Source organism: Oncorhynchus clarkii, chromosome 19, assembly GCF_045791955.1.
Source record: "Oncorhynchus clarkii lewisi isolate Uvic-CL-2024 chromosome 19, UVic_Ocla_1.0, whole genome shotgun sequence".
In the NCBI taxonomy this organism is placed as follows: domain Eukaryota; kingdom Metazoa; phylum Chordata; class Actinopteri; order Salmoniformes; family Salmonidae; genus Oncorhynchus; species Oncorhynchus clarkii.
Window position 1 is genome coordinate 16,752,631 of NC_092165.1, and position 27,667 is coordinate 16,780,297.

General features: G+C 42.1%; 1 protein-coding gene across 2 annotated transcripts; it reads right to left on the reverse strand.

Annotated features, from left to right (window-relative positions):
• Nucleotides 1–6,337: 6,337 nt before the first annotated feature.
• LOC139374865 (GTP-binding nuclear protein Ran-like) lies at nt 6,338–13,828 on the reverse strand. 2 transcript variants are annotated; one of them, XM_071116041.1, is made up of 7 exons: nt 13,641–13,828; nt 8,709–8,767; nt 8,440–8,524; nt 8,038–8,163; nt 7,676–7,863; nt 7,104–7,274; nt 6,338–6,872 (listed from the first exon to the last, which is right to left on the reverse strand). In XM_071116041.1, the coding sequence occupies exons 2-7, from the start codon at nt 8,733–8,735 to the stop codon at nt 6,828–6,830; spliced, it is 642 nt and encodes a 213-aa protein (XP_070972142.1). In that variant the 5' UTR covers nt 8,736–8,767; nt 13,641–13,828; the 3' UTR covers nt 6,338–6,827. The 2 variants fall into 2 exon arrangements, with proteins under 2 accessions (XP_070972142.1, XP_070972143.1); XM_071116042.1 differs by having other exon boundaries at nt 13,629–13,716.
• Nucleotides 13,829–27,667: the final 13,839 nt, after the last annotated feature.

A 27,667-nucleotide genomic window follows, 5' to 3' on the forward strand; every position in this document is an offset into this window, starting at 1 on the left:
AAGTCATGCAACGATTATTGATTAATGAAGATATTTTTGTATTCCTTTTTTATTTGCTAGTCAAGCAATGCGCAGTGTTTCACAGTACCATCAATGTGAAGCAGCATTTCATCAACACAATTCCCCCTGAAAATAGATTAGGTTACACTGTTTTCTGACAATAGGCCTAGATAGGATTCTCAACTGCAGTGGTGTAAAGTTCTACTTATGTCGTTTTCTGGGGAATCTGTACTTTACTTTACTATTTCTATTTTTGACAACATACTTTTACTCCACTACATTCCTAAAGAAAATTATGTACTTTTTACTCCTTTCATTTTCCCCGACACCCAGAAATACTCGTTACATTTTGAATGCTTAGTAGGACAGGAAAAGTGTCTAATTCACACACTTATCAAGAGAACATCCCTGGTCATCCCTACTGCCTCTGGTCTGGCAGACTCACTAAACACACATGTTGAGATGTTGAACTGTGCCCATGGCTATCCTTAAAGAAAAAATAAAAAAATAAAATCATGTTGTCTGAAAATCATGTTGCTTAATTAACATAAGACATTATAAATGATTTATGCTTTTGAATCTTAAGTACATTTAAAACCAAATACTTTTAGACTTTTACTCAAGTAGAATTTTACTGGGTGACTTTCACTTTTACTCTAGTCATTTTCTTTTACAGTATCTTTACTTTTACTCAAGTATGAAAATTGGGTCCTTTTTCCACCACTGCTCAAATGCAATGTGTTTAGAAGTTTCTAAGACAATGAGTTGTTTCATTAAATCTTTGGGCGGACTGAAACTGACTGTGACGGTGAGAACTTTTAGCAGACAAAGGCTTAGTCTATGAACAGTGGGTTTTCGCTAACATTTTACAGGGTCCTGGGGTCGTGATGTCTGAGAAAGCTGTAATGCAAAGCGTATCTGACAGGTAGTATATACTGCTATACTGCTCATCTGTCATCTACTTTAAATGATAAACCTCCCACTCCCTTTTTCCACCATCCCCTCTTCTTCTCCTCCATTCGGTTCCTGTCTTTCCTCAAGTTTCAAGGCACACAGAAAGTAATTGGTTTGGCTGCACGACTTATCATTCCATCCCCCTTGGTCTGAGATGTAGATAAAACGAAAAAGTTATTTTTATTCATTATTAGTCCCTTTTTGAGCTATATAATTAGCTAAGCAGCCTTGTCCAAGCCAGAACGGCATGAGCCTATCTACTGTTTCTGTACCATGAGGCTTTTGATGTGTCGTTTAATATAAGTACACCACCTGGACACTAGTCTATCGCAGGGCCTTACCCCGAATCCTTCTCTTTAATGCTGAGTGCCAAGCAGAGAGGAATCTGGCCCCTTTTGGTATGACTTGACCTGGGATCGAACCCCCAACCTTCCAAGTTCAGGACAGTCACTCTAGCCACATGGTCGCTGAGTTATATAATACAAAACATGTGAGATTTGTCATACTTCAAATCAAAAACATCCCACTCCCTTTTCCACAATAGTTAACACAATTCTGAATACATCAGCATACTGGATCTGGTGCAGATGGTAGCTTTGAGGTTAAGAGAGTTGGTTTAAAACCCAGAGCTGACTAAGTGAAAAATCTGTTAATGTGCCCTTGATCAAGGCACTTAAACTTAATTGCTCCTGTAAGTCGCTCTGGATAAGAGCGTCTTCTAAATGACTAAAATGTCAAATGTCATTTCAAAACATTTCATGTCCCCTCTTCCCCTTGCCCCCTTGCCCCCTCCCTTTCATCCATCACCCCCTCTCTCCACTCCCATTATCCCTGCCTTCTCTTGCTTCCTCTGCCAGATTATTTCCATGCACTGTCCATCCCCGGATGGTTGCTTGGGCTTCTGAAGCCAGGAAAAGTAGTCCATGCTGGACCCATCAGTCCAGAGGTAGCGGTGAGGCTGTGAGAGAGAGAGAGAGAGAGAGAAACAGAGACAGGAGAGAGAGAGAGAAACAGAGACAGAGAGAGAGAGAGAGAGAGAGAGAGAGAGAGAGAGAGAGAGAGAGAGAGAGAGAGAGAGAGAATGAAAGAGACAGAGATCAAGTATAAGGACAGAAGGAGTTGGGGGGCATGGACACTGTTGTCCACCTGGTTTTTATCTAGATGGTCAAATTGAATGGTGAGCACTATGGGTTTGGGTTCCTGGATACAGATTAAGCCTAGTCCTGGACTAAAAAGCAGACTCAATAAAGAATCTCCATCAACAATAATTGTACAGCATGCTGCTTTGAGAGTTAGTTATGGTGGTAATTTTGGTAATTCTGCATATCATGTAGAGATACAGAGGTACACTACAATATGTAGTGAGACATTGGTATCAATGGGACTCTCTTGCCTAAATAAAGGTTAAGTAACTGAGAAAACATGGGCAGTACTTACTATAGAATGTTGTAGTATACTGTAGAATACTATAGTAAATACTACAGTATTATCCACACAAAAAAAAAAATTGTAGTAAAAAAATATATATTTTTAATTTTACCTTTATTTTACTAGGCAAGTCAGTTAAGAACAAATTCTTATTTTCAATGACGGCCTAGGAACAGTGGGTTAACTGCCTGTTCAGGGGCAGAACGACAGATTTTGTAAATAGTACAGTAGTTTCCGCAAAACACTCCAGTCTGCAAAAACACTACACTTTTTTTTAACTATAGTAAATACTACACTATCTTATTTTCATATAACCTGCCCATTACCCTCAACCATTTCACATTTTTTTCCACCCATAAGTGAGAAACCTACATGCCAGAACCTACATACAATTTGGGTTGTTAAGTATATAACAAATATTGTGTTCCCTACAGGTTATAGAAAATTAGCTCTTAGCTCTTATTTCACCAGTAGGTTTCCTGGAGGAGAAAGCCTCGACTTCTATGTCAAAGATGATAAAACAAAAACTCCAGTAAATACTACAGTATACTACAATCCACAAAAACACTACGTCAATTGCCATAGTATATACATGTACATTTTAGTCATTTAGCAGACGCCCTTGTCCAGAGCACCTTACAGGAGGATTTAGGGTGAAGTGCTTTGCTCAAAGGCACATCGACAGATTTTACTACAGTATATATACTACAATTAACTGTAAATACTACAGTAAATAAAACAGTATACTACAGTAAATACTACAGTAAAGTCAGCAAAAACGCTACAGTGAATACTATAGTATATATTTTCTTATGTGGGCATACACAGATCTTCACATGGCTATTCTAATTTGAGCGTGCTTTTCAGTCCAGGATTAGGTTTATTCTCGGTCAGAGTAACCGGCCTTGAAAATACATGTTCTACTGAGAGAATCTACATCAGTCACTGTGGTGTTGAGATGATGAGGGAAGGCTACTGTACCGGTGGAGTTTAGATCATTGAGCACCATGGCAGACGTCCCGAGTAGCATCACAGCCAGAATGGGTAGGACCTTCATCATGGGATCTTCATTTCTATTCAGCTGTTGTGAAAAGAGCAATGTTATTATATGTGTTTTTTAAATGAAACTGGGAGTTCCGATCTGTGGGGGCACACGACCAGACCCCGGCACACTCAGAGACAAATGAGAGAGAGGTGCATTTTCTCATTACAGAATCAAATATTTGGGTTTTACCTTGTATGTAAATGTCGTCTTTTTCCTCTATTCTTGCTTCTCTTTGCTTCAGATGCTCTCTTTCACTCAGCTCTGCTTCCTTATACACCTATTCCATACCTCTTAATCTCCATCCTAATCTCAGATGTATTTCCTCTTTTCTGCTGTCTCAACCTCTTACACATAAAAAGTTGCAACCCCTCTGGGTTTGTCTAGACAGTATGTGCAATCCCTGGCTACAGTTGTCCCCCTTTCACTTTTCAACAACAAAACATCTCCAGTTATTTGTTTTACTTCTCCCATTGAAAAAGGATATCTCAAGTATAACTACAGTAACGTATCACCAAGTGAAGCATTCCTCCCTTCAATCAAACATGGGAGAGTTTCGATAATGCTGCGGGGTTGGTTTGCTGCCTCTGGTACTGGGGGCCTTGAACATGTGCAAGGCATCATGAAATCAGCAGATTATCAAGGGGTTTTGGAGTGGAGTGTTCAACCCGGTGTCCAAAAACTAGGTCTCCGTCGAAGGTCGTGGGTATCCAGCAGGACAACGAACCCAAGAACATAAAAAAGCACCCAGGAATGGTTCAAGAAGAAACACTGGACTGGAGTGACCACCAATGAGTCCAGATCTGTGTCCCATCGAAAACTTACGATGAGATCTGAAAACAGCAGTTGGTCAAAGGCAACCATCAAACATTGAAGATTTGGGAGCAGTTTGCAGCTGAAGAGTGAGCAAAATTGCCAGTAGAAAGGTACAGCAAGGTGAGCTTCAGGGAGGGCTACAAGAAGCATTTGCCAGCAGTTATGCTGACCAAAGGCTGTGCAACCAAGTACTAGTAATGGGTGATAATAATTCTGTCAATGCCATTTGTTTTTATTTTCTAAAATGTGCTACCCAGCCGTTGCAAATTGTAGATCCCCCCCCAAAAAAATGGTTCTGCAATGTGGAAATAAGAAATAACCAGGTGTGGAGACAAATGTATTTTCAATTTCAACTTATTTTAGACAGAATTATGAATTATTCAAGAAAAGTGCAAGGGTAGCAATATATTAGGCCACAAAATGTTCATCCTGTCTGCTGGTTGTTTCAAAAGAGAGCAACTTGTCAAGACAACTTTTCACGATAGAACAAAACATGAGAAAAGTACCTAGTGCCTTCAGAAAGTATTCACATCCCTAGACTTTTTCCACAGTTTGTCGTGTTAAAGCCTGCATTTAAAATTGATTGAGGTTTTGCGTCACCGGTCTACACACAATACCCCATAATGTCAAAGTGTAATTATATTTTAGAAAGGTTGACAAAAAAAATATATACGAAAAGCTGAAATGTCTTGTCTTGAGTAAGTGTTCAACCCCTTTATGACAAGCCTAAATTTGTTAAGGTGTAAAAATGTGCTTAACAAGTTACATAGACTCACTCTGTGTTCAATAATAGGGTTTAACATGACTTTTGAATGACTACCTCATCTCTGTACCCCACACATGCAATTATCTGTAAGATCCCTCAGTAAAGCAGTGAATTTCAAACACAGATTCAACCACACAGATCAGGGAGGTTTTCCAATGACTCACAAATAGCACCTATTGGTAGATTGGTCTCAAAAAATGTTTACCAAAAAAAATACATTAAATATATCTCTTTGAGCATGGTGAAGTTCACTGGAGGCTGCTGAGGGGAGGACGGCTCATAATAATGTCTGGAATGGAGCCAATGGAATGGGATCAAACGCATGGCAACCATGTGCCTGATGCATTCGATACCATTCCCCCTATTCCGCTCCGACCATTACCACGAGCACGTCCTCCCCATTTAAGGTGCCACCAACCTCCTGTGGTGGTGAAGTTAACACACCAGCCAAAATGTAATTAATACACACTTCCTTACTCTCCCGGAGAGTAAGGAAACCGTTCAGGGATTACACCATGAGGCCAATGGTGACTTTAAAACAGTTTAATGGATGTTTCAATAACATTGTAGTTATTCCACAATACTAACCTAAAATGACAGAGTGGAAAGAAGGAAGCCTGCACAGAATAAAATATTCCAAAACATGCAAAAGGCCCTGAAGTAAAAATGGTAAAAATGTGGCAAAGAAATTAACTTCATGTCCTAAATAGAAAGCGTAACGTTTGGGTCAAATCCAACACAACATCACTTAGTACCACCCTTCATATTTTCAAGCATTGTCATTAGCAAGGAATAGGGAGTGTTTTGGAGGATAAAAAGAAACGGAATAGACCTAAACACAGGCAAAATCCCAGAGGAAAACCTGGTTCAGTCTGCTTTCCACCAGACATTGGGAGACAAATTCACCCTTCAGCCGGACAATAACCTAAAACACAAGCCCAAACATACACGGGTTTCTTACCAAGACGGCATTGAATGTTCATGAGTGGCCTAGCTTTATTTTTGACTTAAATCCACTACAAAATCTATGTGAAGACTTGAACATGGCTGTCTAGCAATGATCAACAGCAAACTTGACAGAGCTTGAAGAATTCAACAAATATTGTATATATGTAATCGCTGCAAAAGGTGATTCTAACGTGTATTGACTCAGGGGTTTGTAATGTCATTACAGAGTATTGTTTGTAGATGGGTAAGAATTTTTTATTTTTTTATTTAAATCCATTTTACAAATTCAGGCTGCAACACAAAATGTGGAATAAGTCAAAAGGTATGAATACTTTGAAGGCACTGTATATTACAAATAGTACAAATGGATTATTGTACACAAATATGTATTAAGGTATTTACTATAAAACTTTGTTGTGGAACCAGTACATTTTCAATCCAGATCAACCACACCACAGGCACCTCTGAAGAATAAAATGCTGTCAAACAATCAGTCCCACAAGGAAGTGAAATGTGCTTTTTGCTAAATTCCAGTCACACGCCCATTTTGTTTACATGAATTGATACAGCAAATAGTTTATATTCAAATACTTTTTGTTTTAGTGTGATTTCATATCACCCTTAGTCAGTATCGTACAGCGAGTGAACAAAGTCTTTCGTTTGTATGTGTGTGTGTGTAACGCCTACTGTGAGCAGTGTGAAATTCTACTCCTGTTTGTCTCTACTAAAATCTTCACGCTACCAGAGACGCATTTTCAGTTTGAAACACAAAAAAACAAAACATTGGGGGGGGGGGGCTTTTACAATTAAAGGTCAAGGTCAGCAATAGGCCACACCCCCAGAACACTGAAGAGGCCAGAGAGAGGTCACAGGTTAAAGGTCATCGTCTTCATCTGGGAGCGCTGTTTCTGCGGCAACCTGGAGGTGTGAGTAAAAATTGTGTATTCATTATTTTTGTCACCTGTAAAACTAAATACTAGAATGCAAGTTCCTGATGTAAATAAATACAATTTTAATAAAGAACACATTAAACACTGACCTAGCCTGTGTGTGTACGGCATGTGCGACTTCTGCATTTGTGTGTGTTCTGCCTGCGGGTCCCCTGCATGTGTGTGTGTGTACGCTTTCAGCATGCGTGTGTGTACTCACTTTAAGGTCGTTCTCGTACTGCGCGGCCAGGGAGGCGTCCATGACGACCTCCGGGGGGGCGAGGGCAGGCATCTCCACAAACTCCAAGTTGGGGTCTCCTACCAGCTTCCTGGCCAGCCACAGGAAGGGCTTCTCAAAGTTGTAGTTACTCTTGGCTGAAATGTCGTAGTACTGATGAGGAGGTGGAGAGAGAGTCTTGATTAGGTATAGTCATATCTCTCTCTCATACACACACACACACACACACACACACACACACACACACACACACACACACACACACACACACACACACACACACACACACACACACACACACACACACACACACACACACACACACACACACACACACACACACACACACACACACACACACACACACACACACACACACACACACACACACACACACACACACACACACACACAAAAAAAATGAACCAGGAATGGAGAAAGACTGCAGACACACAACACTCCAGCTGAGGAATATAGACTTGTACAGACAGGTGTGGTAGTTGGCAGGTACAAAACACTTTCTAAAAGTGTGTGCGTTGGGTTGCCACGGTTACCTGAAGGTTCTTCTTGCGGTGGAACACGATGCTCTTGGCTTTGACCTTCCTGTCCTTGATGTCCACCTTGTTGCCGCACAGGACTATGGGTATGTTCTCGCAGACGCGCACCAGGTCACGGTGCCAGTTGGGCACGTTCTTGTAGGTGACGCGAGAGGTCACGTCGAACATGATGATCGCACACTGGGCTGGAGAGAGGTAGGGTAGAAGAGGGAGAGTGATTGAGTGTTTCAGATAATCATTAAATGTGTGGTGCCCGTAATCATCCGAGTCATTTTGCACCAGAGGGTAAGATTGTATAGAGATCTGAGGTCGGGATGTGACCTATAAACAGACATGTGACCCACACAAATGTGACGTACCCTGTATGTAGTAGCCATCTCTGAGCCCCCCAAACTTCTCCTGGCCGGCTGTGTCCCAGACGTTGTACTTGATGGTCCCTCGAGTGGTGTGGAAGACCAAGGGGTGCACCTCTACTCCCAGAGTCGCTACACGGGGAAGAGGAGGGGGAGCGAAGGGCAGGTCAGCCATGGTTCAGGGATGTAGAAGGGTTTCAACTCTTGTATGGATAGCATATTTTGTTCATCATGCTACCCTTGCCTGCAAACTCAATTTCCCTCTGGAGAGAATTAAGTGTGATTATTGATTGAAGGTATGGTGGGGTTATGAAGGAGAAGAAGCAGAAGACGGCAAATAAGAGGTATGTAAAGCTGAGAGAGAGAGAAGAGGGAGAGAGAGGACTGTCTGGATTCTAAGGAACTCACCAACGTATTTCTTCTCAAACTCTCCCGTTAAATGCCTCTTCACGAAGGTGGTTTTTCCTGTGCCTCCATCTCCACACAACACTAGCTGAAACACGGACAGTAATTAAACAACGCATTGATTAAAAGGATTAGCAACTAAACACCAATGTACTACTGGTTAGGGCTAGACCAAGGAACAATTCCAAATGACACCTGTATTTTATTCTAGTCAGTTGAGAACAAATTCTTATTTACAACAATGGGCTACTTGTAAATAGTCAAAGACTCACCTTAAATTGTACATCTGGTTCTGCCATAGCGGTCTGTTCTATGAGTTGGTGATTAAACACTGGAATAACAAGAGGAGAAGAAGAACAGGTCAACAATTGGTAGTGTTTGTGTCCCACCCTTTTCCCTTTACAGTGCTGCTCAAAAGACAGCATCAATCATCAATATTAGAAGCCACAAAGGGTGCTGCTGGTGTGATGTGGCGTCACAACAATACCTGCCAAAAGTGACAGACAGACAGACAACCATGTCCTATTAGTGTTAACTACTTGAGTAATTCACATGTTATTCAGTTATTGACACTTGGTTGACATGACTGTCTTGGCACTAGGAAAGCCATTTCAATGTGTTTTGTTTGAGACATGGTGGAGAAAGAGGCTGAAAAACCAGCCTGGTCTCAGACTAGGCGTAACATTGTAAACATACATCCAGGACACTCAAATTAGTATGATATGTTACGTTTGGCATGGTTACATAAGACAGAATGTTACTTAAGGCAAATATGATAGGAGGGTGGTTGGTCGGGGTGGATAGGTAGGTACATAATGCGAACGTCTAGCAACCAAAGTTTGTTAAAATGGTGATGAGATTCGAACACGCGAACACTTACTTCTTAGCTACTTTGCAACTACTTAGCATACTAGCTAACCCTTCCCCTAAACCTTTAACCTAACCCCTAAACTTAACCCCTAACCTAGCTAATGTTAGACACCTAGCTAAAGTTTTACAAATGTATTGGTTGCATACGTGTTTAGCAGATGTTATTGCGGGTGTAGCGAAATGCTTGTGCTTCTAGCTCCGACGGTGCAGTAATAACTAACAAGTATTACTGCATCGTGCTTCTATACCTGCATTGCTTGCTGTTTGGGGTTTTAGGCTGGGTTTCTGTACAGCACTTTGAGATATCAGCTGATGTAAGAAGGGCTATATAAATAAATTTGATTTGAAATTTGATTTGAAGTAATATCTAACATTTTCACAACATATATCCAAAATACATGTAAATCTAAGTAAGGAATGACTAAGAATATATTTACATATATGTCAGAGCGGCATTGGACTAAGATGGTGGCATAGTATAGAATACAGTATATAAACTCAGCAAAAAAGTAAGAGCCCCTTTTCAGGACCCTGTCTTTCAAAGATAATTCCGAAAAATCCAAATAACGTCACAGATCTTCATTGTAAAGGGTTTAATCACTGTTTCAAGTGCTTGTTCAATGAACCATAAACAATTAATGAACCTGTGGAACGGTCGTTAAGACATGAAAACTTAGGACACTAAAGAGGCCTTTCTACGGACTCTGAAAAACACCAAAAGAAAGCTCCCTACTCATCTGCGTGAACATACCTTAGGCATGCTGCAAGGAGGCATGAGGATTGCAGATATGGCCAGGGCAATAAATTGCAATCTCCATACTGTGAGACACCTAAGATAGCGCTACAGGGAGACAGGGCAGACAGATGATCGTCCTCCCAGTGGCAGATCACGTGTAACAACACCTGCACAGGATAGGTACATCCGAACATCATACCTGCGGGACAGGTACAGGACGGCAACAATGCACAATCCCTCCATCAGTGCTCAGACTGTCCGCAATAGGCTGAGAGAGGCTGGACTGAGGGCTTGTATAGGCCTGTTGTAAGGCAGGTCCTCACCAGACATCACCGGCAACAACGTTGCCTACGCGCACAAACCCACTGTCGCTGGACTGGACAGCAGTGCTCTTCACTGACGAGTCGCAGTTTTGTCTCAACAGGGGTGATGGTCTGACTGGCCCACCCATTCCCCAGACCTGAATCCAATTGAGCACATCTGGGACATCATGTCTCGCTCCATCCACCAACGCCACGTTGCACCACAAACTGTCCAGGAGTTGGCGGATGCTTTAGTCCAGGACTGGGAGGAGATCCATCAGGAGACCATCTGCCATCTCATCAGGAGCATGCTCAGGCGTTGTAGGGAGGTCATACAGGCACGTGGAGGCCACACACACTACTGAGCCTAATTTCGACTTGTTTTAAGGACATTACATCAAAGTTGGACCAGCCTGTAGTGTGGTTTTCCACTTTAATTTTGAGTGTGACTCCAAATCCAGACCTCCATGGGTTGATAAATTTGATTTGCATTGATAATTTGTGTGATTTTGTTGTCAGCACATTCAACTATGTAAAGAAAAAAGTATCTAATAAGAATATTTCATTCATTCAGATCTAGGATGTGTTATTTTAGTGTTCCCTTTATTTTTTGGAGCAGTGTATTTATCTGTACATGGAATTGTATTTGGGTTTTCTAATCTTTACAGGAAAATGCCACGGACACCATCTGATGTAGAGCAACATTTATCTGCAGCTGATGTAGAATGAAAAGCGGTGTACTTTTGCAAATACTGTTTCAAATCATATGTCAAGAATGCAACAAAGATGCAGAATCATCTGGCCAAGTGCATAAAGTTCCCTCAGCGCTCACAACAAGCAATCTCTGACTAAAGTCCATCTACTTCTATTCGAGGTGAAAATGGTGAATCAGACACCTTATCGATTTGCAACAGCTCATGGTCCTCCTGGAATCAGAAGTGTTTTTGACTCAACGGAGGAACGTAGTCAGGGAAATGCTGATAAAACATTAATACAGCTCGAGCTGTATATGCAACTGGTTCACCTCTGATGCTCACAAGCAGTGTGTATTGGAAGAGATTTCTGAATGTTCTTCGCCCAGCATACACCCCTCTAACCAGACATGCTTTATCTACTCATTTGCTGGATGCAGAGTTCAACAGAGTTCAAGTGAAGGTCAAGCAAATCCTAGAGAAAGCAGACTGTATTGCAATCAGCTCTGATGGGTGGTCGAATGTTCGTGGGCAAGGAATAATTAACTACATCATCTCCACCCCTGAATCAGTACTCTACAAGAGCACAATGAGCAGATGAGCTGAAGGCAGTCAATGACCCTTGACCACAGAAGGTTTTTGCACTGGTGACAAACAATGCTGCGAACATGAAGGCTGCTTGGTCTAAAGTGGAGGAGTCCTACCCTCACATCACACCCATTGGCTGTGCTGTTCATGCATTGAATCTGCTCCTCGTGCATTGAATCTGCTCGTCAAGGACATCATGGCATTGAAAACAATGGATACACTCTACAAGAGAGCCAAGGATTATTTTTTTACCTTTATTTAGGCAAGTCAGTTAAGAACAAATTCTTATTTTCAATGAGGATCAGTGGGTTAACTGGGTCAGGGGCAGGACGACAGATTTGTACCTTGTCAGCTCGGGGGTTTGAACTTGCAACTAGTCCAACACTCTAACCACTAGGCTACCCTGCCGCCCCACAACGGGTGTTGCTGGGCAGCTTCAACACATACCTACATGGTTAGGTATGTGAAGGGTCATCAAGTTATAACAGCAATCTACCTCACCAAGCAAAGTGAGAAGAATAAGAGCACCACATTGAAGCTGCCCAGCAACACCCGTTGTGGTGGTGTTGATGTCACCATCTCTCCTGTCTCCTGGAGGGGAAGGAGTCTCTCCAAGAAATGGCCATATCACAGTCTACCGATATGGACAGCACCATCAAGAGGAACCTCCTGGATGATGTATTTTTGGAAAGAGTGGTAAGCAGTCTGAATCTCCTGAAACCTATAGCAGTAGCCATTGTGCGAATTGAGGGAGAAAATGCCATCCTGTCTGATGTTCAGACTCTGCGTGCAGATGTAAGAGAAAAAATCCATACTGCCTTGCCCACTGACCAATACAAGGGTTGAAAAATTGGTGGCCATCCAGGCAACTTTGAGGCTTTTTGAGCCTGACAACGAGCCATCATCAAGGTTGGAAAGTGACAGTGAAGATGAGGCCTCAGAGTCTGATGTTGAAGAGGTGGACATTGAGGAGGTCCAGGGAGAAGACATGTAAGCCAGAGGAAGACAACCAAAGCTTTAATTTCTAGACTATCATTTTACAGATGTATGTTGAAAACGTTTTTGGGAGAGTCAAATAATTTAATTACAGTTCAATTTTTTTTTTTTTTACATTTCTATTGGAAGGATTTAATCATTTGCAATTATGTCTACTTATGATAAGTTAAAATGTTTATGTTTCTGTCTCCATATGATACGGTAAATATATCCAATGCAAAAAATCTACATTAAAATGGCAACTATTCGAACCTTTGCGTAGAAAATATACTGAACAAAAATATAAACGCAACGATTTTACTGAGTTACAGTTCATTTAAGGAAACCAATCAATATTTATGACACCTTGAGTCTGGACCAGCCCCCCCTCCAAATACGGACATTTCTATTAAAGAAAAACGCACCGGTCATACGAATACAAATGTTGTTGAGCTTTAAAAAACAGCCATTATATCTATCGTTTCCATTACAAGTTGAAATGATTTTATTTGCGACATTTTTGTCGAATAAACCTGGGCCAATAGAAACCTGCCTACTGTTGCCTTATGGAAGTGGTCCAACTGTCTGTATACACCGTTTTGCTGCAGTTATAGCGTGCTATAGTTACATATGCAATAAGTCCAGTCAAACCGCCTATATTTAGCGAACTACAGCACTTTTTCACGAGGCTTCGCGTCACACTTGGTCCAGTACCTAACAACTTGTTTTTACGACAATGTACCAAAACAAAACTGTTGCATTTACAACCCTGCATGACCATGATGCACTGATAAATCTCAGCTCGAGCGGAACAAGTCGATATGCTAACGTTAGCCACCGTGAACCGTCTTCTCTGACTACGCTAACAAGCTATACAACGTTAGCTAGCTAAATAACATAATTGCAAACGTTGTTTAGGACGAGGCACGAGTGTCAATACAATAATTCTAATTCTGTATTCAGATCTTTGAATTGATGTCTGTGTTCTGACATGGATGAGTAAATTTCGAATATTTTCAAAAATCTTACGTCCACACTTACCCCCACGATTTCGGATGGGACAGTTAGCTAGGTGCTATTGGCCTTCGATTAATTTGGCTAATGTATGTGACGCTTTTGTGTCTATCACGTGATTTCTGACGGTCAACAGAGAAGGTTGTTGATGGTTTTATCAGAGTACAATATGAGTATAGGCAGAAACTGCTTCTCCAACAGACGGGTTGTTTGTTAAGCAACAAAACCGACGGGGGTTGGCCTAGATTGTTGACAACATGTAAACGACACTGAGTGAGTGTACAAAACATTAGGAACACCTTTTCCCACGACAGACTATCCAGGTGAAAGCTATGATCCCTTATTAATGTCACTTCAAATAATGTAGATGAAGGGTAGGAGACAGGTTAAAGAAGGATTTTTAAAGCCTTGAGACATGGATTGTGTATGTGTGCTATTCATAGGACATAGCAGAGTCGATTTCCGCGCTGATAAACCCAGGGTCGTTACAATATGAATGGGAAAGACAAAATATTTAAGTGCCTTTGAACAGGGTATGGTAGTAGGAGCCCAACAGTTCATGTTCAACAGTTTCCTGTGTATCAAGAATGGCTCACCACCCAAAGTACATATATCCAACTTGACACAACTGTGGGAAGCATTGGAGTCAACATGGGCCAGCATCCCTGTGGAACGCTTTCGACACATTACGAAAAAGTGCTATAGCATTCCTATAAGAAACTGTATGTTTTGAATAATAGCTTATAGTATGCTATGATATATTATTTTGCCATGAAAATACTATAGAATGATTATAGGAGTCTCTATAGTATGTATTTTTGACCTATAATAACTTTCAATGGTAATAAGATTTCAATGGTATACATATTCTGCAGTATCTCTATAATATTCTTCTGAATTTAAATAGCGTTCCTGCATTATTTTTTGTAGTTTTCCCCTGAAGTTATTGAAGGCTATTCCTGTCGGGTTTGTAATAGTATTCTAGTTGAGGCGATGAAAATGATCCAAGCCAAAACATTTCCTGCAAGCAATAACAGAAAGCCAACCAATATTTATTTTATATGCCAACATTGGTATAGCCAGGTTACTTTTAAAGTAGTGTGCATTTTTGGAATGGATACTTTCAATACATTACATCAATTAAAAACACGTTGCATCTTAGTAAAAACAGACCAGTAATATTAATGTTAATTTCTTTTTTATTTAAAAAAAAAACTTATTTTTTTACTGAACATGTGGTTAACATGTACAATACAATATATAAGTGATGGCCCTTGCATCACTGATGTATGTCCCTGATAAGTTATCAATGTGTGATACTATTAGAATCACACAGATTCAATTCAACACACATTCTGTGATCTCCAACTATTACTCAAAACTAAATGCATGTGTTTTACCTGGAAGCTGCCCGTCCCTAACATGTCCTCACACTGGACGGACCTGAACTAAGATATGTTGATGCTTTTCTCGGTCACCATTGCAAATGAGAATCAGCTCTAATGATCAAATCAGCTCAATAACATCAACCAGCTCACTAAAAAACAGCCATAACTAATCTCTCTGATAAGTGTTTGACAGAGGGACAAGTCAGCAATCCACATAAATAAATTTACACTTGATATCTTTTTTTTTGTTGTCTCGACCTCTCAACTTCACACTCTTTTTGATGATGAGATGCCTAGATTGCGGTTGATGAACATGCTGTCAGCTTGAATTACATATGGTTGAACCACAACAATGGGAACAGGTGGACATAAGCAGTTTGTTTGACAAATGCAATTCAGTCTAACAAAGAAAAAGAACAGCAGTTGTCCACAACGTCCATTTTTGAACACGACTGAGGTATTATCCCTTTTTTTCTGAGATTTTGTAGTTAGTTGTGTGATAAACAATCTGTTCATAAATTAATTGGCCTTATGTCTCCACAGGCTGGGACGAAGCAGATCTGCTAATTAGTTATTCTACAGCAAGTTTTACACAAGCTGTGAGGTGAAGAGGTACAGATTTTCCAAGAGTGTTGAGGGAGCCTGAGATTTTTTCTCCTTTCAGTCTCCTGTCTGCAAGCTTTGTAAGGAATATACAGAACTCTAACTCTGGGTGAAATCCTAAAACACTAAGACGCTTGGGAATGACTCGCCAAAGAAAGAAAAGCTGGCAAATTCGTTGCGGAACGCACTGCGTCCCATGGAAAAGAGATTTCAGACTCCCATTGTTACCCTCAAATGTAAAAGATGACATTGCCTTAAGATGCCTCCAATTCAGTACACTATCAGTAAGGTGGATTAGCTGATGACAATTGAAAGAAACATTTTCTTGACAAATACGACTAAAGAAATGTGAGCTAATCTAAGGTCACGCTGTGAAATAGATCCTTGAAGCAAAATATGCATGCTGAATGGCAGAACAGTCATTGAATAAAACAGGAAATCCACAACACTCCGATGCTTTTCAGAATGTTCTTATATGCAGTGATCGCGGCATTCTTGTGGTTTCCTTTGAGGGCTTAAGATTTGGCAGTCGAGAGTCTAATTCTGTCATTTGTCGACCTATGTACCGTGGATTCAAACAGTTGCATGTATCCTGTTTTTGCTTCCGTTGTTCAACATTGTGTTTGGTTTTGTGCCTGACTACATGCATTCCTCGTCATAACTCTACAACTTCTGTCTCTTCGGTTGGACAACAGAAGCATAAACAGTGTTGACAACCCCTTTGCACCATTTTGCGGAATGTCAGTGCGAGCAGCGTGAAATGCATTATCACTTAAATTGATTGTGTGATCTTTCAATTTGGAGTTGTTGACTGTAAGGATCTTACATATCCTCTGCCTTTGGGGACAACTTTACTGGGGTGCAAGCACCAGTCACAACCATATTCACCATTGAATTGCTTACAGTAATGAAGGATTGGCCTGGCAATTGCATCTGAGGAACAAATCAAGGAGAAGACCTTTGTCCTCTTCAGAATCCCACTGTTCTCTCTCCAAAGTTATGGGATTAAATCGCAACATTAATCAATAAAAAGGTATCCATTCTGCAACCATCACATTTTCTTTCCAATGTATGTAAGGCAGTTCATTTATGGTAAATTGGAAGGGGCCAAACTGAGTAATTTGAAGAGTTAAAAATGGGTACTCCATCACAGTTCCAGGTTCATGTTAAATCATCAACAGATAGCCTCTTCTCTTTCAGTAATGTTTGGTACATCTTTCCATCCATGACATCCTCGATTTCATATTCTTCTTCCTTCACCGTTTTCCTCAAAACATCTATTCTATGGTTCTCCAGTGTATCTCGCAGAAGGAGCCTCAAAGGTATTGACAAAATTAAAACATTTCGTTTCTCTGATGAAGAACATTCCACAATGTGAGCAATTTGTGTCTTTGGGTTGCTTTTAATTTTGGCATTCATCACAAAAGAAACAAGAGACAGCTGTCAGGGCTGGATTACCCCAAAACTTTTTGAATAGATATTTAGATGTTGGAGACAAGCAAATTCAGCAAGGCAAGTAGGTCTATCAGGGCAGTTCCAGTCAGGTGATGCCGCAGAAAAAAAGAGCATTATTGCCATAAGGCATTGCCCCTTTGTTACTGATTCCCCAGGGTAAATCCTTTCTTCATTCTGAAAAGAGTTAGATGCAAAGTATATTTAGACATTTGTTTAAGCCAGAAGGAAACCTATAATAACCTGACACTAACCATCTCAGGGGCATCATCATAGTCTAAATGATCAGAGCCATGTTGACTGGGGTGTGTCTGGGGGTCCTAAATTAGGAATACATGGAGAAAACCAACACAGAACATCTAACTGAAATATTTGCTAGAATACATAACACTGACTTCACAAGGGTGAGGCTAAAAACTGAATGTCTGTGTGTGTTTGTACCACATTTATGCGGGTACCTGATGTCCCCACATGTATACAGAAACCTGACAAATTGGACCTCGTGGGGACATTTGGCAAGTCCCCATGAGGGGAATTGCGATTTTTGGCTTAGGGGTTCAATTTAGGGGAAAGCATACAATTGGATATAGAGTTAGAATTGGGGTTACTATTAGTTTGAGGCATTGCGGGTTAAGTTTAGGGTTAGGCATTAGGGCCAGGTGATTTTTAGCCTTAACAATTAGGTAATTGAGGTTAGGGTTAGGATCAGAGTTAGGGTTATGTTTAGGGCTATGGAACATGTTTTTTGGGTCAAGTTTAGGTCTCAAGTCCCTACAAGGATAGAAAAACAAATGTGTGTGTGTGTGTGTGTGTGTGTGTGTGTGCGTGTGTTTGTGCACTTGACACTACCCATCTCAGGGGCATCATCACGGTCTAAATCATCAGAGCCAGGTTGATTGGGGTATGTTAGAGGGTCCTACAAAAGTAACCAACACAGAACATTATCTAATGAAAATATTAGCTAGAATACATGACACTGACTTCACAAGGGTGAGGCTAAGAAACTGAATGTCCGTGTGTGTGGGTCAACATGGCTCTAAATAATCAGAGCCATGTTGATTGAGGTTTGTAAGTAGCTAGCTAGAAACTAGATACTGAATACAAACACTGTCAGTATACCATCTAGCTAGCAAGTTCATTAGCTACTGTATCTAGCTAGCAGATATACAGCTAGTGTATACATACCAGTAACAGCATAGCATAAGCAATTGAACACACCAAATAGTAATAGGGTTGTAGCTACATAAAAAAATGAATCTAGTTTTCTAGAGCTCACACCGAGCGAAGGCAATATAACAACAACACTTTAATATTCCTGCTTGACCTGGTGTGTCGAGGAAAAGGAAAGTTTTCATCATGCATCCATTTTTTATATGGTCTCCTTATATCACTCAGACTGGAGGCATTTCTAACTAAGCAAATGAGCTAATTGTTGAAAACTGCTTGCATCATGTCAACTGCTAATGAAACTGATTCCGTAGCTAGCCATAAAATAAACTTTGCGGCTAAGCATAAAAGGCGAAAGTTTAAAAAAACTAGGCGCAAGCAAAGAAAACGGTTTACTCTCAGAGCTAACATTAGTAACCTAACTAATTCGCTATAGTATTAACTGGTATACGACTCCTTGCCACTCAAGTTATAACACGTTAGATGCTTACTGGACCCTGGAAATCTGTGTGAAATGTTAAATAGCTATCGAACAAAACACTATCTGTTAACTAATGTTTTCCCTCTACAGTATGTGGTTAATTTTTGGAATGAGAGAATTAGGTGAAAATGAGTGGATTCAGGGATCAAGTGGAGCTGGAGCTGGGCCTGGCTTAAGCTGGATGCCACTATAGATGTGAAAGGACCACCACACACTTTCCTTCTTTCTCACTTTTGCTCAAACACATTGTAGAACAGATGTCCACAGGCAGAAAGTGTATAATTTGCAGTGTAGCCCAAATATATTGTTTTTGTTGTGTTGAACTTGACAGTAACACGTGTGTGAGTGAGGGGGATTATACACTGCTCAAAAAAATAAAGGGAACACTAAAATAACAGTATCCTAGATCTGAATGAATGAAATATTCTTATTCAATACTTTTTTTTTACATAGTTGAATGTGCTGACAACAAAATCACACAAAAATTATCAATGGAAATCAAATTTAGCAACCCATGGGGGTCTGGATTTGGAGTCACACTCAAAATTAAAGTGGAAAACCACACTACAGGCTGATCCAACTTTGATGTAATGTCCTTAAAACAAGTCAAAATGAGGCTCAGCAGTGTGTGTGTGGCCTCCACGTGCCTGTATGACCTCCCTACAATGCTTGGGCATGCTCCTGATCAGGTGGCGGATGGTCTCCTGAAGGATCTCCTCCCAGACCTGGACTAAAGCATCCGCCAACTCCTGGACAGTCTGTGGTGCATGGAGCGAGACATGATGTCCAAGATGTGCTCAATTGGATTCAGGTCTGGGGAACGGGCGGTCCATAGCATCAATGCCTTCCTCTTGCAGGAACTGCTGACACACTCCAGCCACATGAGGTCTAGCATTGTCTTGCATAAGGAGGAACCCAGGGCCAACCGCACCAGCATATGGTCTCACAAGGGGTCTGAGGATCTCATCTCGGTACCTAATGGCAGTCAGGCTACCTCTGGAGAGCACATGGAGGGCTGTGCGGCCCCCCCAAAGAAATGCCACCCCACACCATGACTGACCCACCGCCAAACCGGTCATGCTGGAGGATGTTGCAGGCAGCAGAACGTTCTCCACGGCGTCTCCAGACTGTCACATCTGTCACATGTGCTCAGTGTGAACCTGCTTTCATCTGTGAAGAGCACAGGGCGCCAGTGGCGAATTTGCCAATCTTGGTGTTCTCTGGCAAATGAAAAATGTCCTCCACGGTGTTGGGCTGTAAGCACAACCCTCACCTGTGGACGTCGGGCCCTCATACCACCCTCATAGAGTCTGTTTCTGACCGTTTGAGCAGACACATGCACATTTGTGGCCTGCTGGAGGTCATTTTGCAGGGCTCTGGCAGTGCTCCTCCTGCTCCTCCTTGCACAAAGGCGGAGGTAGCGGTCCTGCTGCTGGGTTGTTGCCCTCCTACGGCCTCCTCCACGTCTCCTGATGTACTGGCCTGTCTCCTGGTAGCGCCTCCATGCTCTGGACACTACGCTGACAGACACAGCAAACCTTCTTGCCACAGCTCGCATTGATGTGCCATCCTGGATGAGCTGCACTACCTGAGTCACTTGTGTGGGTTGTAGACTCCGTCTCATAATACCACTAGAGTGAAAGCACCGCCAGCATTCAAAAGTGACCAAAACATCAGCCAGGAAGCATAGGAACTGAGAAGTGGTCTGTGGTCCCCACCTGCAGAACCACTCCTTTGTCTTGCTAATTTCCTATAATTTCCACCTGTTGTCTATTCCATTTGCACAACAGCATGTGAAATTTATTGTCAATCAGTGTTGCTTCCTAAGTGGACAGTTTGATTTCACAGAAGTGTGACTGACTTGGAGTTACATTGTGTTGTTTAAGTGTTCCCTTTATTTTTTTGAGCAGTGTATATATATTTTTTTAATTTAGTGAACGTTATATTTGCACACATGTTGCCTTGTGCACTTGATCGATGTCTATAGTATAGTGTGTATATATATATATATAATAGAGACAAAATAGAATGCATGTTGGTTTCATTCTTTTCTACTTTAAGATGTTTTTTCCCAAGTGCAATATTTATGTTTGTGTGGTCACAAGCGTTCTATTATAAAGGCTGTCATGGCTAACTGCAATATTAGTGTATCGTTTTTTTCTCAAGACTTAAGTGGCATTTGCAGTAAAGTTTAGGCAACAAATAACATTGGATTGCTATCTTGAATTTTTTTAGCTGTGAGTTAGGTTCCCATTAAGCACTTTATTTTACACACAGAGACAGATCATGTAGATCATATTCTTTGTTGTTTAATTAGTTAAAACCTGCATTTCTCCTTATAAGTTTTTTTTTTTTCATTTTTCAGTGCAAAACAAAAAGTGGCTCGGAAGACTAACGGGGCATTCATCAACCCGTACGGCATGATGAGGTACTCATAATGCCCTGAGGTAGTACTGAACTCTGTCTTCCATTCGTCTCCCTCCCGGATATGCACCAGGTTGTAAGCGCTCCTGAGATCTAGTTTGGTGAAGAAGCGCGCCCCGTGCATTGACTCAATCGCTGTGGCGATGAGAGGTAGCAGGTAACTGTACTTCACAGTGATCTGGTTTAGGGCTCGATAGTCAATACACGGGCACAGACCTCCCTCCTTCTTCTTCACAAAAAATAAACTTGAGGAGACGGGTGAAGTGGAGGACCGAATGTACCCCTGACGCAGAGATTCGGAGACATGTCTCCATAGCCGCCGTCTCCGCCTGTGACAGGGGATACACGTGACTCCTGGGAAGTGTGGCGTCTACCTGGAGGTTTATCGCACAATCCCCCCTACGATGGGGTGGTAATTGAGTCGCCTTCTTCTTGGAGAAGGCGAGAGCCAAATCGGAATATTCGGAAGAAATGCGCACGGTGGAGACCTGGTCTGGACTTTCCACCGTAGTAGCACCAACGGAAACCTCCCCAAGCACTCTTGCGACCACCCCGTGAGAGCCCTCCGCTGCCACGAGACAGTGGGGTCATGACAGGCTAACCAGGGAAGGCCTAGCACCACGGGAAACACAGGAGAATCAATGAGGAAGAGACTGATTCTCTCCTTGTGACCCCCCTGCGTCACCATGCCCAGGGGAGCGGTGGCCTCCCTAATAAACCCGGACCCTAAGGGTCAGCTATCTAGAGCGTGAACTGGGAAGGGCACAGCCACTGGAACAATGGGGATCCCTAAACTATGAGCGAATGCTCTGTCTATAATGCTGGGAATGCGGGAAAACTCAGGAAAAATTACATGCAAAAACAGGTGTGCAACAGAGGGCCGCTCTACCCTCAGGCGGGTGGTTGAAGACTGCTCGGAAACGATGGGTAAACTCCTCGAAGTGGTCCAGCACCGCATCTCCTTCCACCCACACGGCGTTGGCCTACTCCAGGGCTTTCACCGAGAGGCACGAGACAAGGGCGGACACCCTCTCACGGCCCGAGGGAGCCGGGTGGACGGTCTCCAGATATAACTCCAATTGCAACAGGAAACCCTGGCAGCGGGCAGCCGTCCCATCGTACTCCCTGGGGAGGGCGAGACGAATCCCACCGGAACCGGGTGCAGGGTTAGTGGTTAGTAGCGATTAGTGGAGGCCCCTGTTGTGCTGCTGGGGGTGCTGGAGGGACTCCCTGTCTCTCCCAGCGGTCCATTGTTTGGACGACGCGGTCAATGGCGGCGCCGAGATGGTAGAGCATTGCTGCATGCTCCTGGACGCGCTCCTCTACCCCAATAACAGGGGCACCTGCTCCTGCTGATCCATCATGGGTATGGTATTCTGTCAATGGTGGGTGCAGTTGGTGCATGGAAGTTAGGCGCAGGAGAGCAGAGATGAGTGAACAACAAAGCACTTTACAGAGGCAATAGTAAGAACTAGAGGTCGACTGATTAATCGGAATGGCCGATTAATTAGGGCCGATTTCAAGTTTTCATAACCTTGTCAGCTCGGGGATTCAATCTTGCAACCTTGCAGTTAACTAGTCCAACGCTCTAACCACCAGATTACATTGCACTCCACGAGGAGACTGCCTGTTACGCGAATGCAGTAAGAAGCCAAGGTAAGTTGCTAGCTAGCATTAAACTTATCTTATAAAAAACAATCAATCATAATCACTAGTTAACTACACATGGCTGATGATATTACTAGTTTATCTAGCGTGTCCTGTGTTGCATATAATCGATGCGGTGCTTACTCGCGAAAAAGGACTGTTGTTGCTCCAATATGTACCTAACCATAAACATCAATGCCTTTCTTAAAATCAACACACAAGTACTGTATATATTTTTAAACCTGCATATTTAGTTAATATTGCCTGCTAACATGACTCATTGCAAACTGTGAAGACTATTTCTTCCTAACAAAGACAGCCAACTTCGCCAAACGGGGGATGATTTAACAAAAGCGCATTTGTGAAAAAAATTCACAATCGTTGCATGACTGTACCTAACCATAAACATCAATGCCTTTCTTAAAATCAATACACAGAAGTATATATTTTTAAACCTGCATATTTAGTTAAAAGAAATCCAGGTTAGCAGGCAATATTAACCAGGTGAAATTGTGTCACTTCTCTTGCGTTCATTGCACGCAGAGTCAGCGTACAGTGGTGGCTGACCAAATACTTTTTTGCCCCACTGTATATGCAACAGTTTGGGCTGCCTAATTTGCCAGAATTTTACATAATTATGACATAACATTGAAGGTTGTGCAATGTAACAGGAATATTTAGATTTATGGATGCCACCCGTTAGATAAAATACGGAACAGTTCACTGAAAGAATAAACGTCTTGTTTTCGAGATGATAGTTTCCGGATTCTACCATATTAATGACCAAAGGCTCGTATTTCTGTGTGTTATTATGTTATAATTAAGTCTATGATTTGATAGAGCAGTCTGACTGAGGGGTGGTAGGCACCAGCAGGTTCGTGGGCATTCATACAAACAGCACTTTTGTGCGTTTTGCCAGCAGCTCGTCGCTGTGCTTCAAGCATTTAACGGTTTATGACTTCAAGCCTATCAACTCCCGAGATTAGGCTGGTGTAACCGATGTGAAATGGCTAGCTAGTTAGCGGGGTGCGCGCTAATAGCGTTTGAAACGTCACTCGCTCTGAGACTTGGAGTAGTTGTTCCCCGCCGCTTTTGTGGAGCGATGGGTAACGCTGCTTCAAGGGTGGCTGTCGATGTGTTAATTGGTATCGGTATCGGCGTTGAAAAATCGTAATCGGTCGACCTCTAGTAAGAACAGAACCCAACCGCGTCACAAAAACAAATGCCCAAAGAACAAGTGAGGCAGCACAAAGTACAACATCCAAGTACAAAGTACCGGCTGCCACAAATCACGGGTAACAAATAAAACCAGGCGCAAACCAGCCGGAAGCGTGCCAACCTAGACAATAAACAATACCCCACACAGACATGGGGGGGAACAGAGGGCTAAATATACATAGTAATCATGAGGAGATGTAAACCAGGTGTGCAAGAAAAGAAGACAAAACAAATGGAAAATGAAAGGTGGAGGTGGATGGTGGATGGCTAGAAGACCGGTGACATCGACCGCCGAACGCTGCCCGAACAAGGAGAGGGACTGACTTCGGTGGAAGTCGTGACATATGGTCAGAAATACCTGGGCGAAGAAGTCATCCATAAAGGCTTGGTTCTCCACTGGAACCTCCACATCGTCCCCAGCCACATCACTTTTCTGTTGACACACACACAGAGCCAGCAGAGTTGTTGTGGTGGTAGGTTTGTAGTGAGATAATCACACTCACAGGCTTTTTAGAGGTTCTTATGTCAGTGAAACAATGTGTTTTAAAATCCACTGTAAAGTTTTATAAAAAGAATTACCAGACAGAATAAGGCTTGCGATGCACACAAGCTGCAATGAATAGCCTACAGTACATCGATAACCTTGAGACCTTGGAAGAGGTGGAGGAAATTAGGATAAAACAATCATTTCATATTTCCTTAATCAACCCTTCTGTTCCCCTCTCTCTACCCACCCACCTCCATTTGTAACGCACCACCAATAAACAGCCTAAATATCATCACACCCCAATTAGGCCTACCTACTTCCTAGAATAACTTAATACTCTAATGTTTATTAGCCCAATGTTCAACTAGACTATTTCTGCTTTTCTAGGCCTGAAAATGGGATCAAACAGTGTGGTCAAACCGCTCATCTGGAACCACACTCCTAAATCAGATATCTCGACAACAACAAACGAGTAAATCAGATACGACCCCCATCCCTATTATATCATTCTATATGATTAGCAACGGTTTATATGTTAAGTTAATAGCAAGCAAGGCCACGAAAACATGAACATGTGTATAAAAAGACTAAGCTTACCGCCTTCAACTGTTCCAGTCGGTCCTTCATCTTCAAAACTGTGTTGCCACTGTCACAATCTCTAAACTATCAAAAAGAGATATTCTAATCTACAACCACTAATTAAACAGTTACCAAATTAGACCAATACAATTCATTAGCCTACTGATTAATCCAGTGACTTGGCCAAAAATAAGCTTCAAAGTTAGTTGTAAAAAGATTTAGTAGGCTAAATGGTCATTAGCATATGGTCATTAAACTAACAAAACAAGCAATCTTTTTTACAAAATGTCTGCTCAATATGGCTTTATTGTTATGGGAAACATATATGTTAACATTGCCAAAGCAAGTAAAGTAGATAATAAACAAAAGCGAAATACACAATACAAATTTACAGTAAACATTACACTCACAGAAGTTCCAATAGAATAAAGACATTTCAAATGTCATATTACGTGTCTATACAGTGTTGTAACGATGTGCAAATAGTGAAAGTAGGAAAGGGTAAATAAACAAACAGAAATATGGGTTGAATTTACAATGGTGTTTGTTCTTCACTGATTGCCCTTTTCTTGTGGCAATTAGGTCACAGTCTTGCTGCTGTGATGGCACAGTGATATTTCACCCAAAATGGGGTTTGTTTTCAAATTCTTTGTGGATCTGTGTAATTTAAGGGAAATATGTGTCTCTAATATTGTCATACTGTATATTTGTCAGAAGGTTTTGTGGGCAGTGTTGCACATAAGCAGACCTGGCTCTCAATAGAAGACAGGCTATGGTGACTTGCAGACTTGTTTTTGAGTTGCTGTGCGTTTTGTTGCCAACCTGTTTTGCTACCTGACAAATTTACGGTTTTTACTTTTTAATTACCGTTTATATTTTTGTTTTTTCCTACTCAACTTTTTCACTCCGGACGCTTTATCTGGACACGGTTCGTCAGGACCTCCAACAGCCGAAGCTAAGTAGTAACATTAACATGATGCCTTCTAATTGCAGTCGCTGTACTCGCCTTACGGCGAGGATAGCTGTGCTACAAGCCCAGCTTCAGACGCAATCGCTAGGCAAGGGTAATTTCAGTGTAGGAAAGGATGAGACCGCGTCTGTGCCACCAGTAAGTACAGATAGTAGTATAAATCCCCTGGCACAGTCCCCGCAGCCGGACAACTTTCTCACGGTTTCTGGAAGGAAATGCTGTAGGAACGCTCAACCGGTGTCGCTCATTCAGCCGACAGAAACTTTCAACCGGTTTTCCCCATTAAGCAGCGGGTCGGAGTCAGAGGCCGAGTCTTCTCTGGTCTCTCCTCCTCCCGTTACGGGGTCTGAGACGCCGAAGCTTCCCACCATTAGCTCTGACAAATTGAAAACTCTAGTCATTGGCGACTCCATTACCCGCAGTATTAGACTTAAAACGAATCATCCAGCGATCATACACTGTTTACCGGGGGGCAGGGCTACCGACGTTAAGGCTAATCTGAAGATGGTGCTGGCTAAAGCTAAAACTGGCGAGTGTAGAGAGTATAGAGATATTGTTATCCACGTCGGCACCAACGATGTTAGGATGAAACAGCGCAACATAGCTTCTGCGTGTAAATCAGCTAGAAAGATGTGTCGGCATCGAGTAATTGTCTCTGGCCCCCTCCCAGTTAGGGGGAGTGATGAGCTCTACAGCAGAGTCTCACAACTCAATCGCTGGTTGAAAACTGTTTTCTGCCCCTCCCAAAATATAGAATTTGTAGATAATTGGCCCTCTTTCTGGGACTCACCCACAAACAGGACCAAGCCTGACCTGCTGAGGAGTGACGGACTCCATCCTAGCTGGAGGGGTGCTCTCATTTTATCTACCAACATAGACAGGGCTCTAACTCCTCTAGCTCCACAATGAAATAGGGTGCAGGCCAGGCAGCAGGCTGTTAGCCAGCCTGCCAGCATAGTGGAGTCTGCCACTAGCACAGTCAGTGTAGTCAGCTCAGCTATCACCATTGAGACCGTGTCTGTGCCTCGACCTGGGTTGGGCAAAACTAAACATGGCGGTGTTCGCCTTAGCAATCTCACTAGGATAAAGACCACCTCCATTCCTGTCATTATTGAAAGAGATCATGATACCTCACATCTCAAAATAGGGCTACTTAATGTTAGATCCCTTACTTCAAAGGCAATTATAGTCAATGAACTAATCACTGATCATAATCTTGATGTGATTGGCCTGACTGAAACATGGCTTAAGCCTGATGAATTTACTGTGTTAAATGAGGCCTCACCTCCTGGCTACACTAGTGACCATATCCCCCGTGCATCCCGCAAAGGCGGAGGTGTTGCTAACATTTACGATAGCAAATTTCAATTTACAAAAAAAAAAATGACGTTTTCGTCTTTTGAGCTTCTAGTCATGAAATCTATGCAGCCTACTCAATCACTTTTTATAGCTACTGTTTACAGGCCTCCTGGGCCATATACAGTGTTCCTCACTGAGTTCCCTGAATTCCTATCGGACCTTGTAGTCATAGCGGATAATATTCTAATCTTTGGTGACTTTAATATTCACATGGAAAAGTCCACAGACCCACTCCAAAAGGCTTTCGGAGCCATCATCGACTCAGTGGGTTTTGTCCAA

What these genes read in the sequence shown, in the direction of transcription:
- LOC139374865 (XM_071116041.1), bottom strand. Translation starts at nt 8,735, where the DNA reads ATGGCAGAACCAGATGTACAATTTAAG. An exon ending in GTTTGAGAAGAAATACGTTG is followed by an intron (nt 8,164 to 8,439) that starts GTGAGTTCCTTA and finishes TTCCCCGTGTAG; the next exon opens with CGACTCTGGGAGTAGAGGTG. An exon ending in AGTACGAGAACGACCTTAAA is followed by an intron (nt 6,873 to 7,103) that starts GTGAGTACACAC and finishes TCACACCTCCAG; the next exon opens with GTTGCCGCAGAAACAGCGCT.